This window comes from Lissotriton vulgaris, chromosome 7 (genome assembly GCF_964263255.1).
Source record: "Lissotriton vulgaris chromosome 7, aLisVul1.2, whole genome shotgun sequence".
NCBI classification, from domain to species: domain Eukaryota; kingdom Metazoa; phylum Chordata; class Amphibia; order Caudata; family Salamandridae; genus Lissotriton; species Lissotriton vulgaris.
Genome location: NC_141695.1, coordinates 683826041 through 683839536, shown reverse-complemented (window position 1 = coordinate 683839536; position 13496 = coordinate 683826041). Strand labels below are relative to the sequence as shown.

The following is a 13496-nucleotide window of genomic DNA, read 5'->3' as shown; positions in this document are numbered from 1 at the left end:
GTCATGTTTTGCTTCTGCTATATTTTGGCCCCACTTATTCAATACATCTAATTCACTCTGATCTGTTCCAGGCCTGTCTCGTTCTCTTATTACACAATTAATGAAGAATCGTAATATCTGTTTTTGAATGTCAACTTTCTGTTTATACATTGCAGCTTGGATACTGTCGGGATCTTTCCCTGTCTGTATGAATTTGTATAGTCTGTCGAGGGCTTCCTGCATTCCCACACAGCATAACAAGCTGTCGGTGGCAGATCTTAAGCGCAGTGATGCTAATACCATTAGATCGTCTGTTCCGGGTACTGGATCATATCTGCAGAATGACATCCTATCTTTCAATGCCTCAAGCCGGGATGAGTAGTGGGGAGACTGGAAAGGATTCTGTGTGTCCTTTAAATGCAATCTGTGTGTCGGTGGCGGGGTCTGTAGACCCGCTGTCGCACCTCCTGAGGCGGATGCTTGGGCATTATCTCTCCGCGGAGTCTGTATCTGAACGTGAACTTGTCGTTTAGGTGGATCAGGCAAACCTTGTTTCGGTAGGTCAGTTTTGAGTAGGGGAAGTGGCGGGGCTGGCGGAACAGGAGAAGTCTGTTGCGGTACCGGCGGAACATTATCTGGGGGCGGAGTGCCACCCCCATCCCTGTCAGTAGGCAGGGTGCGAACAGGCAGATTGGTGTAAGCTGGTGCTACATCCTCTAGATACGAATTCAGGAATATGTCTTTAGTAGTTTTATGCATTACTTTAGTTGGAACTAATGGTGTCGGTAAGTTTTTCGGTATCTCTGATTCAGTATCGGATGGGCCATCTGCTGCAAGATACATACCGTTTACAAGATTATTTCGGGCACGGTCTATTTGTTCTGTTTTTACTCTGATCCCTTCAGTAACTAATTTGTTTTCTCGTTCTTTATCTGATTCTTTAAGTCTGTCTTCTCTACGGAGTGCTTTGTCGGCACGCTTACGTGATTCCTTACGCCAAAACTCTATGGCGTCCTTCTGAGATTGTCTAGCTTTCTTTTTCCATAATGCTTCTTCTACCCTCATGATGCACTCGGCATCCCACGTTCCGGTAACAGGCCATCTGTGTCTCTCATCTAGGTGCTTGGTGTAATCGGCCCATAAATCTAGATATAATATGGCATCTATGCCGTGTTTTTGATACATGAAATTGCCTGGAGTGTCCCTAGGGGGGATAGGAATTTCTTCCTCTAGTAACCCTTTCCTAGTTCCGATCTGTTTTAACTTGCTGAGGAACGGCATCCTTATTACTGAACGCTAGATCTTTATTCCTTGATACTTTTCGACAGCTGTTATTACATGAACAACACAATAATACACGTTTAAACAGTCACATTCATACCACGACATTAATCACATGAAAACATTGAGGACGTAGCTAACTGAATGTACTGCTCAACAGTACGGATACACTGCTGTAACAGTGCAAAAATTCGGAAGACTCGATATACTGCTAAACAGTACAGATACACTGCCTAAAAACAGTGCAGACCGGACTTGCGTACCCAAACCCGTCTAGATACGACCCAGCAATGGTACTCACCGGGAAGCACGGAAACAGAAGGCCTCGGAAAACTCGACTGGACTCGACTCGGGACTTCGGAAAACTTCGGAAAACTTCGGAAAACTTCGGAAAACTTCGGAAAACTGGTGGGCCTCTTCACACCTCGGACCTTGCTTCTTTCGGCTGGGCTCTGGTCGGGATCCTCCGCACTCCTCACCGCCTCGTCTGGGCACTGATCGCAGTCCTCGTCACCTCCGTGGGTCAGAGGGGGATGCAGGAAATCCTGCCAGTACACGTGTAGTCCGTCTAACTGATGGCAGGGGACACGGATTGCAACGCACCTTCCGGCGCGTGAGGTGGGGGAGGGGTCCCTATTCGGGCGCCAAAATGATGTAAATAATTAATTTACTCTCTTAATTTCTATGCAGGTAAGTACTTAATTAATAATAACTCAATCAGAATGAAGGAAAACAGAGTCCGTGGTGTAAGAGTTTCTAAGGGTTTTATTCCTCATAAAGGAATCAGGATATCATGTTCTGACCACCACACAGGGTGTCAGAAGGGATAGATGAGCGCGCTGTCGTTTATTGACAATACATAGCTTATATACTTGATTTACATCATAATGTTCAATGTAAGAGGCGTAACAGCTGAGAGAAAACAAGATAACAGTATACACGTGGTATTAGTACATCATCAAGAGGCGTAAACTAGGCGTAAACTAGAGGTGTGTGCTAGAAACGTCACTGATAGGTGACGCAAGTGGGTGGCACCAAGGGGTGGTGCTAACAGAATGTTGCAATGTCAGCAGAAATCGGAAGCTTGGATGCGCGCGCAGCTGCATGACGTGTGATTGACGGGGTGCAGGGGACTTGACATTTACACTGACGGAAAGAGACAGAAGTCTGGCATGTCAGATCAACTTGTACTTTTATCCTATCTGATATCTGATGTTTAGGAACTATACTATCTGGGCGGAAAGGTCTCTAGGGTAAAAGCTGTTCTATGCTAACTGTGGATGCGTGTATGAGCGCCTAAGTGTCTACATGTGAAGCGTGGGGGCACGGGGCCTTCCATGGAAGCATGGCAACGGAGGCTATGAATTACTTGCATTAAGACAGATCGGCCTTTTGGCTCTGCAGCTGGAGAGGATGTTTACAGGATCTAGTAGGCAGGAATGTATTCTCGGGGGGCGGAACAGATAACTCGAAGGTTATAGTCAGTCTTGGCAGAAAGCAGGCTTGAGCTGAGCGCAAGGGGCCGCGCTGAATGTAGGACAGAGTTCACGAGTACAGAGGTAGCCTGGGCAGAGCCAGGAGCCACAAAAGAGGTTCAGATGGCAGGAATTCAGGGCCTACTCTGGCTAGAGCAGGAAAAAGTGAAAAGTGTATTACAAAAAGACGGTGGCATAGCATACTTAGGAACGGGCTATATAATCCATTCATGGTGCATTTGAAAGAGGACAAGTTAACGGTGGACGCAAATGTATTTGCGTCTTCATAGCTGGCACAGGAGGGAAGTTACATGCACTTTCAACTCGTACATGGAGTCGGTGGGGTACTCGCTAGGGAACACAACATGGCCAAAATTTAATTTTCCTCAAGGTATGCAAAAGCTTACCCTCACTCTGACTGGCAGGGGGGCCGAATTCCCAGACCTGTGGCGTCCCTTCCAGGAATTGCTCACAGCTGAATTCCGTGAACTGACTTGTCCCGCTATCTCAGACGGCTTCGTCTTGCTGACACACAATTCCCGCAAGCAAGCTCGGCGCGCCAGCTCAAGCGGAAACACGCAACTTTCCTTCTTCTTTTTCCCTAATACCTAGTTGTGGACGAGGGAGGGTTACTGTTTGTTCCCTTTCCCTGTCCCTATGTATTGTCGTTCCCAGTGGACCTGCTCCTTGCATCTTACTTTTGTAATACTGCTTTTTGTGACACTGTGTGTCTCCCGTGTACAGTTCTCAGGAGCTGGGGGTCTTTTGTTTCTCACTGTTGAAAATGAATAAAAGATTTAAACCTTAAAATTGTGACGGTTAGAAAAAGGCACCCAAGCGGTCCACTAAATCTGGGTGGAAGTGTCTAGATGCCTGCGGACTAAGTAAAAACAAAATGGAGACGGAAACACCTCGCCCCTTAAATTGGGAATGGCTAGTGAGATGTATAAACCAATGTTCCTAATTGTCATAAAACACACTGATCAGGGTTTAAGCCTCAGGGGATTAAAATCTGATTTTGGAATGTGAGGGGAGTCCCACATCTGGAGGACAAACTAATGGAGTTGGAGGACTTAACTATGAACAACATCATCTGTCTGCAGGAAACGTGCTGTATGGATCCTGAGCCGTTACCTGGCTTTATTGAATTTGCAGCACCCACCCTGCCCTCTCTGTGTGGTGGACGCTCAAGTGGAGGGGTTTCACTTCATGTAAAAATTGACCCGGGAGCCAACGCCTCTATGATTTAGCTCAGAAAATGAGATGCAATTGTTGTGAAAATCAAACGGATCAAAAGCCAAATTTATAGAATGACTCAAACATTCATTATTGGAAACATCTGGTTGCATCCATCAAAAGTATGGAAGCACGAGTCCACAGGAATTTTGGTACACATTTTAGAAAGTCTACGGTTAGAATGTCCAAAGGTACAAATGCTGTTCGGCGGTGACTTTAATTCAAACCTACGTTGGAATAGTAACCACGAGGAGTGGAAAGATAAGGAGAACGCATGCTGGTCCATTCTGCAAGTGATTCCCCAAAGTCAGAAACAGGAGAAATTTGGAGAACAACTGGTTAACTCTTGAGAGGCTCTAGGGTTAATTGTACTGAATGGTAAAGTAAAGACTAATAGCCCAGCAGCATACATGCATATCACTCCCTTTAGGCTAGCTACCCTGGACTACCTATGGTCATCAAATGTTGTACTTTAGAGGTTGCTTGATACGCTAGCCCAATGCTCTGCAGACAGTAACAGCATTATTAATTTAATGAAAGCAATGCTCTTTAGTAGAAATCTGATAAAAAATAAGGTTCATAGATAGAAAAAGTAGTAAGTTTTAAATCCCTTGAGGTGATTCTTGATGAAATAGGCGGCAGGATAGCTCAGTTTAAACTCCTAAAGCAGGACTTGGTCTTAAGGGCGAAATGTATTTCGTTCTGCCAAGAAATTTAAACAGGTGGAAAAATGGTGCTATGTAACAACTTCTCTGGGAGAAATTTAAGGAGCCAGGCTCGGGGTGGGGAATTCGCCGACAACCTCTATTGGTGCTGTGAGCATGAAGGACATATTATGCAAGAATCAATCACACAAAATCATGGCAAAATTATTAATGAAATCTGCAAAAATATTCTCAATAGAGCAGGCTGTCCGGGACCTAAGAGTTAAATCCCATGGTAGTTAGGCAGTAGATCTGTATACCCCAGGAGTTTTCCCAGAGTATTTGAGGCTGTCTTTTTTCAACCACTCAAAATCCTTGCCTATTGGATTATGCTTATTCCACTAAGGTGCTACTGGTATTGCTGAAAGAAGGGTGAAAATAATGGTAGTAGGTGAATTCATCAAAAAACGAAAACATATAAAGTATATTGGAGGAAAAAAAGTAACGGAAAACCAATGTCGAGGAAAGGCAATTTTAAGAAAATAAAAATAAAATTGAAACTTAAAAGAAACATTTCAAAGGAAAGATAATTTGGAGAAAAAATCCAAAATTACATTAAACTTAAGTGAAGTTTAGGACTACTGTGGGGTTTTTGAGTTCCCCGGGAGGGTAATGTGTAGGGTTTTTAGGAGTCAGAAATAATTGGAGTTCGGGCATTAAAAGGGGTTCTTAGGGTTCAGAGATGGGTGGAGTTTAGCTGTGTGAGGTGTTTTCGGGTTCCATGGATGGGTAGAGTGTAAGACTTTTAGGGTTCATGGATGGAGGAGTGCACGGCTGGTGAGGGTTTTTAAAGTTTAATTATGGCTAGTGGCTGGGGTGTTGACTTTTTAGGGTTCTGGATAGGGTGGAGTTCAGGACTGAGTAGTTTAGAGTGTTGAGGAGTTCTTAAGGGTAAATGATGGCTGGTGTTTAAGGGCGGCAAAGGTTTTTTAGGATTCAGGGATGGGTGAAGTTTGGGAGTCGTGAAATGTTTAAAGGGGTATGGGATGGGTGGGGTTTATACCTAGAAAATGGTTTTTAGGGTTCAGAAATGAATAGAGTTAGGAGTAGTGAGTGATTTTACGGCTTAGGGATGGTGTATTTTTCGGGTAGAAAGGGCTTTAAGGCTTCAAGGATGGTGTGGTGTATAGCTTTAGGGGGCACTGATTGATGGTGTTAAGTGATTATGAGGGGTCAGCGATGGACGGTGTTAACGGGTTGTGAGTGCTCAAGAAATTAAATGCATCCAAAGTAATTGTTTAACAATATAAAAGCTATAAATATGAAATAATATCCCTGAAGTAACATACTGAAAAAAAAATCTATGACAAAACTGTTTCTGAAATTAGGACCTTCAACAATTGCATTTACACTTAAAAAAGTCAATTTTGACCAAAAAGACATTCTATTTATTGGTGTCAACGAAACAGTAAATGCCATCCATTCTGAAAATGTCTATTAAACAGTTTAGATTAAAGGATTTCTCAGTATTGGTATTCCATGAGATCATTTTTCTACGACAACACATACAACCAACAATAATATGCGATGTAGCTCAAACGGCGGAGACACTAATACACATGATCTGTATCTATGAAAATGTAAAAACCCTGAGGTGCCTGTGGTTTGCCCAATGTTTTGGACTTTAAATGTGAGGACCTGCATGGCAGCTGTCTTAAGATGCTTAAAAGGTGACTCTATCCACTTATCTGTCCGGTTCTTAAAGTTCATGACAAAAACAGCTGCAATCCAGAAGATACATTAATGATCTCAGAGGCAACAGGAGCAAAGTTGCACACATAGAATGGAGCATAAAACACTTTTGTGGCATGGGGTACTTTTGGCCTCTGTGGAAGGCAGAAACTTTGTGTGCCATGTGTGTTGTCTATGATGGCTTAATAGTAATGATAAGATGACACAGGTGGGGTTGAGATAATGGGCTATGCTGGGCCACTAGTAATGACACCAGCTTGGTTCATTGGGAAAATAGAGCACAAAGCACTTTCTGCACTGAGCACTTCGGACCTTGTGGACCCATGATGGATTAATATAGACAATGGTACAGGTGGCGTGATGACATTTGGCCAAGCTGGATCACTATGACGGGGTGACAGTGGACGAGGTTAAAGGCATAGATAATGATGGGACTATTAATTTTCTCATTATTATACAGTGTTTTGAGTGATTTAGCCTTAGGGAAATTAGAATTAGGGAGTGGGGAATGGGACATACTGCATACCTCCTTGATGTATCTATATACTTTCAATGTACTTATGGATCTATATATTTATCACTTTCTTCTAATTTAGCATTTCCAATGCACTACCCTATTTCTCAGCCTATACTTTTCTCAATATATCTTCAAGCCCAACCTTCTGACGCATCTCAAACTTCTTTCTACTACTCTTTCCAATGCACTACCCTATCTCTCACCCTATACATTTATCAATATATCCTCTACATCCACTCGCTTATTTATCCCAAACCTCATACCAATACCATGATCCCCAAAATAACTTTCTAGACTCTCTGCTACTCTACCCCCCTTGCATCATCTGATACCTCTTTTACTATACCGATCCCCTAAAACAGACCTTTCTCTTCCCTCTTTTCTACCCCTCCCCAACCCTTCTCAAACAAAATAAATGACTAACATATCCACCACTAAAATTAATTTCATGTTTCACCATACTAATTCAGCACTAATCCTGATGGGTTCCAGAGTAGCGTGCTACTTGCGCTTCAAAACCCCATCAGGGTTAGCAAGCGCTATATGAATACAAACCTCTTTCCCTCTTCTATCTCGCCACCTACCCATCTCTACCCAAATAACTGAATACCATATCCACTACTCAAATTACTTCATATTTTGCTATACTAATTTTCAACACTAATCCTTTATGAGTTCCGGAGTGGCGTGCTACTCGCCATAAAAGCACTTTAACACCCATCAAGGGTAGCAAGTGCTATATGAATGCAAACCTTTCTTCCCCTTTTATCCCTCCAATATTCTTCTCACTCCAAATAACTGACTAATATCCACCACTGAAATTACTTCATATTTCACCATATTAATTCACCACTAATCCTTTATGGGCTAACTGAATAGAGTGCGTCAACACCCCATCAGGGGTAACAAGCGCTATATAAATACAAACCTTTTTCCTCCTCTATCCTTCTGAATATCATTCCAAATCCAAATAACGGACTAACCTATCCACCACTTAAAATGTACTTACATGTTTCCCTATACTAATTCAACACTAATCCTCTATGGGTCCCGGAGTAGCGTGCTACTTGCCAAAAAAGCGCTTTGGTGCCTCGTCAGGGGTGGTAAGCGCTATATAATTGCAATTACAATACAATACAATGGGATGAGCAGGAAAGCAATTAACTTTTTGGCGAGATTTTTTAAGGCTTTAGGTGATGTAAATTAATGTACATAGATCATTTCCAGACCCATTTTATAAAACAATCTTTACTTCTTTTTTTAGTTCGCATCTGTGCCAAGATGTAATGATTTTAATTAATTGAATATCAATAAAAATGTATTTCTATTTTTTGTGCAAATCCATATCTGCCAAGACTTTTATACATTAACTTGCGCAAACATCCGGCGCCTGTCTGAGGCTGGAGTAACAGAAAAAGCCTCAAAGGGTTGTTTTTATGTAGGAAGAGGCCAATTCTTGCACAAAGCCTATCCTGAACAACAATTCAAATACCTTTGCACTACAGCGCAAGGGTGCCTGCAATGGAGCAAGGCAGCACACAGTGTGCCAACACATGGAGAGAGAGAAGGGAAATGTGTGATTTTTAGGCAAAGTTTGAGGTTTGCAGGGCATTATGGGTAAAGTATGCTGCGGTATTCACACAACCCAGTAACACCCCTGGGTGTCTAGTTTTCAGAAATCTCTAGGTTTAGTAGGTTTTCCTAGGTTGCGGCTGAGCCAAAATCCACAGCCACCCATTTTGTAGTTAAAAAAAGCACAGATGCTACTGGGTAAAATATCTTGCCTCCAGGTCGCATTTTTGAGGTGTATTGTGTCGCAGGTGCTAGGCTCAGTCGCACTAGTGAAGTAGCATTTGTATCTGGAGACGTGTGGAAACTCACAACATTTGATATTACCAATTGGATTTCTTTGCATTTGTTCCTTCCAAATGTAAGCCAGGTTGTAAGAAAGAAGACACTTGTCAAAATTCCCTGTGAATCACATGGTAGTGTGGGTAAACACAAAATCAATGATGTACAAAAAAACACAGCTCTTAGACTCAATATGTGGTGTACTTTACAGAAATACATAGGTTTTCTTTTCTTCATACCTATTTTTTACTCTTTCTATTTTGCCAAATGATTTGCTCTATATTTGGTACACAATGAAAATCCATTTTAAGGGGGGGGGGGGGGGCAGCTTAGTCTCTGGTACCTCAGGTTCTCTATGGCCAGAAGAGTCTAGCGGACGTACTGATGTATTGTTTTTGTTAATCAGCCATTGTGGCAAGAAGTTACAGACAAAAACATTGTCACAAATGGCTATTTTTTCCTAACCACTTTTCATATATTTTTTTATTTCAACAGTTCCTTTCTTTGAGAAAGCCTTGATGGATCTACAAAATGACCCCTTTTCTAAATTCAGATTTTTGTATACTTTTCAAAGATGTGTAGCTTTCCGGCATCACCCATGGGATTCAGACCTGGTTCCACCACGGACTAGAAGTATGTATAAATAAAAAAATTCCGAAAAATTAGATACCTCTTAGAAAAATTACAAAATTGAGGTAAATTAAAGTTATTTTTAAGACAGCTCTGCATGTTCCTGGAAGATGTTGATTTTAGCACAGCAAACCTTTAGTTGATGTCATTTTTAGGAACAAAATAGAAACTTTTGTGTGGAGCACGATTTCCTAACGTATATTCATGAGAAAGGTGACCCACTCTGAATTGGAATTTAGCAAACTCACCTATTAGTATATATGTCAATTTGTTATATTCTGTACTGTTCGCAAAAATAAAGGTCACAAATTGCGACCAGATATTTTGGAACAGTAATTGGTACATTGGCCCTTTATTTCTTATTGTCATGCTGAACAGCCTTTATTATTTTTCAACTATCTGTCCTCAGAGAAAAATACTGAGTGGGAGGAGAATTGGGCCCAACAAAATAAACAAGCACTGGCAAAGTGCATGTCTGCCAATACTTGTTTAAAGTAAAAAGGATTCCCAGAGATTGCTATGACAGTGTCCTGGGTTAGAACCTTTTCAAAGCTTTCTTGTGGTTTTCTAGTTGTTTTTCTGTGTACTAGACAATGTGTAACTGAGCTGGGTAAAAATCCTAAATCTGTTCAGTAATCTTAAATTCATGATAAGGAAAAATGGTCTATGTGTCTGGGTTATAGCTTGGTGTACAGGACAGGATAAATGTGACTTTATTACACGTGTGTTATATCTTCTGACACTTATATTATGGCAAATGGGATGCCTACCACATTTGTGATGGAGTAACCCATAGACCATATTCTGAATCAGCATGTTTTCCATGAGCTATTGCATATACGATTTGAGTCATAGGTACCTGGATGCTTTCATTCCAAAGGATTTCACTTCAAGCTCTCACAAATGCAACGGTATGACAACAACAACTAAAAATAGTAACAACAGAAACAGCAATATTGAATAACAACAGCAACATTAACAATATTATCAGCATCAATATTAATGAATAACTACAATAGAAACCGCAACCATAACAACGGAAACAATAATTGTTTTTATTTAGGGCTTGCTACTATCTATGTTACGTTTTGCTGCACTTTAAATAATAGTAACTATTAATTGACCTCTGAAGAATTAAAGAGCGACCAGGCTCTTGAAACCTGTAGTTCACTCGAATGTCAGCAGGTAACATGTAGCTCCCTGACCTATAGTGCCTCCTTGAGAAGAGATGCACCAAGGCAGCTGATTCTCGGGGACAGTAATGGCCAGAAGGTCTCCATGGCTCCTGATAATGAAATCACAGCAGCCAACCCACTCACCATTGGGCGTTTGTAATAAAGCAGTTTCCTCTCCATTGAATCCAAAGTAAACCAGCGTTTCTTAAATGCTTCTCGATGCTAAAATACAGAATAACAGTGTTTTAGTAATTGCACAGTAACCTTTATGTTCAAGAAGTTATTTTTAACAAGCATTGGCAAAGCCAACAGATTGTCTTTGTCTATTGACTTTGAACGTGGGCAATGCTTGTCTGCAATGCTGCACACATCCAAGATTATTATTTTCTTTTACAAATACCTTTGAAGCACCCGTCAGCATCATTTTGTAGGCATGTGTGTGCTTTTTTTCTCCTTTTTAGGTCGAGCCTGAGCAGTGCATGATTGCTCTACGAGGCATGCTGTATTATTAGGTCGAGCCTGCGCAGCGCAAACGCTGCTCTGCATGCTCTATTAGAGTAAGCACTTGAAGCGCCACCCACTCGCTCATATTTTTAATTGGCTAGTGTCTTTGTCCTTTGTAAATGCTGGCTTCTGATTCAGTAATCGGCTTGTTAGTCCCTCCTTAGTATCGCCTAGTCTTCATTTGTAACCTCCCATGAGGACTGACCTTTTTACTCCTGTTGTTACACCGTCTGTGTTATTTAGTCTGTAAGCACTATTTTCTGTAGTGACTTTTGTCTTACTTTCAGGACGTCGTGCTTTCCTTATATTCAGCGCACCGTGTGCGCTTTCACTTTCCAAGCAGCCAGGACAATTGCGGCCGTTTCTTTGCAATGCCATAGGTCTCACATTTAGGAGAGTTTGAGCTATTGGCATTGTAAATGCAATAGCCTTAACTCTCGCAAATGTGAGACCTATTGCTTTATAAATGTTTTTTTGGGGGGTTGTTTCCAAGCGCCCCATGCCACGCTTGCACGTAATACAGGCCACTCCCCTTTCTTTAGACGCGGCTCGTCTAAAGAAAAGGGTGTGGCCTAAATTAGGTGCAAGCATGGGGCGCTTGGAAGTAAACAATATTTGCAATTAAATAGGTCTTGCATTTGAGAAAATGTAAGCTTTTGGCATTTACAATGCCAATAGTGCAAAGTCTCCTAAATGCAAGACCTATTGCCTTGCAAATGCTTGTTAGTTATCGATCTGAGTTAAATAGGCAGCTAACAAAAAAATAAAATGCATAAAAGCTGTCTTCTGAAGTCGGTGTGCGGGGGAGCGGAAGGAACATTTGGGATGCTGAACGGAATATGGAAGCAACATGTGAGAGTGGGGGAATGTGGAAGCAACATAGGAGAGGACTTGAAAGCAACCGAGGAGGGTGGATTTGACTCAAATACTAAGCTGGTAGGGCGGGAGCTGAGTGGGAACATCACGGAGGTTGGGGGTAAGGTAATACAAAAGGCGTTGGTGGGAGGATGCAATGGGGAGAAGCACACAGGCAAGCGCAAGAGGGTGGGGTATGGGAAGAAGTTGTGATTGTGAGCAACATGGAGTGCAGGGGAGGTATCTTCATGAGTGAGATGGTTCAGAAAACACACACACACACTGTCATAGAGTGCTTAACACAAAAGAAAAAAAGTAGTGCTTGAAAAGCATAAGCAGAGAGGCAGCCAATCAAAGAGATTGTAAATGTGCAATGATCCCTGGGATGGAAAACCAGAAGATTGCCAAGCTGGGACACCAATAAGAAGCAGATAAATGAGAGTGGCAAGGAAAGCTAACCAATGGTATGCAATGGGCGGGCTCCGAACTCTTCTATCTTTCTGGTAAGCCACAATAAGTCTCTCAGAAGACCGAGTCACGCTGTCTAGTAAGTTCAACCTACAAATAAAACCCAATTGCATATGGTGCAAGTAGACATGTCAGACTGAATGGGCCTTCTTTGGTAATAAAAATTATGTAAATTGTTCTTTTCCTAGAATACTACATCCAATTGTGGCTAGCAACTAGAGTTACACTAGATGGCATTTAAAACATATGTATGACAAGAATGAGTCAGTATTTACTAGGGTCACCTGGAGATTTATTGTCGCTGAGTTCCCAACTTTCAGTTTCTGACCGTGATATAATCTCACAGTGCCATGTCACCGTTTCTAACTATTCAACAGCTGTTGATTCGAAAGGGTGCAGGGCAAGGGAGGAAGGGTAACAAACATAGTTAATGAGAAGTCAGAACCTTTTAATCCCCTTCTCTACCTGGCTGTATTATATAGATGCTTTAAATTCCAATGATAATCAGAAGCGACTCCACTTCCTACCAATTCTGCCTTTTTTATATTTATCTATCCAAACACTGGCATAACAGATCCTAGCTATCTGTCATGTGCTAATTCCCAGGCTTTGCAACTGATGGTTTATGCCTGAGTCAGAAGGCACGAATTAACAAAACCAGAACCTCATCCTCTCACATTTCTTGAGTGCTCTGCACTGAATTAACCCCTTGCGTGCTCGTGACGGAACCGTTCCGTCACGAGCCTTGGGTGGGCTGTGCTGGTGACAGAACGGTTCTGTCACGGCCCGCTCGCTGCGCCTGCGCGGTGCGAATTCTGTGCCTGCGCTGAGCGTACTATTGAGCGGGCGGGGCCATGGTGGAACCGTTCCGTCACAAGCACAGCCCACCCAAGGCTCGTGACGGAGCGGTTCCGTCACAAGCACGAGAGCGCCGCACGGCCCCCCCTGCCCCTTAGCACTGCGGTGGAATAGACGCCGCAGCTAAGGGGTGAAACTGTTATCAGATTACAATTATATATGTTCTAGATTACCCAGATACCAGCGCATAATGGCAAAACTGTGTTGCTTATTGCTCATTCCATGCATGGATTCAAGAAACACATTTTGGCCTAGGAGTCTCAATGCCAAT

General features: G+C 42.3%; 1 protein-coding gene across 1 annotated transcript in view; it reads right to left on the bottom strand.

Annotated features, from left to right (window-relative positions):
• The window catches only part of ADAP2 (ArfGAP with dual PH domains 2), a 263061-nt gene that overhangs the window by 64871 nt on the left and 184694 nt on the right, over nt 1-13496 (bottom strand). The window contains exon 9 of the mRNA XM_086930890.1: nt 10685-10762. Within this exon, the coding sequence (XP_086787016.1) occupies nt 10685-10762 (78 nt within the window). The remainder of the gene's footprint in view (nt 1-10684; nt 10763-13496) is intronic.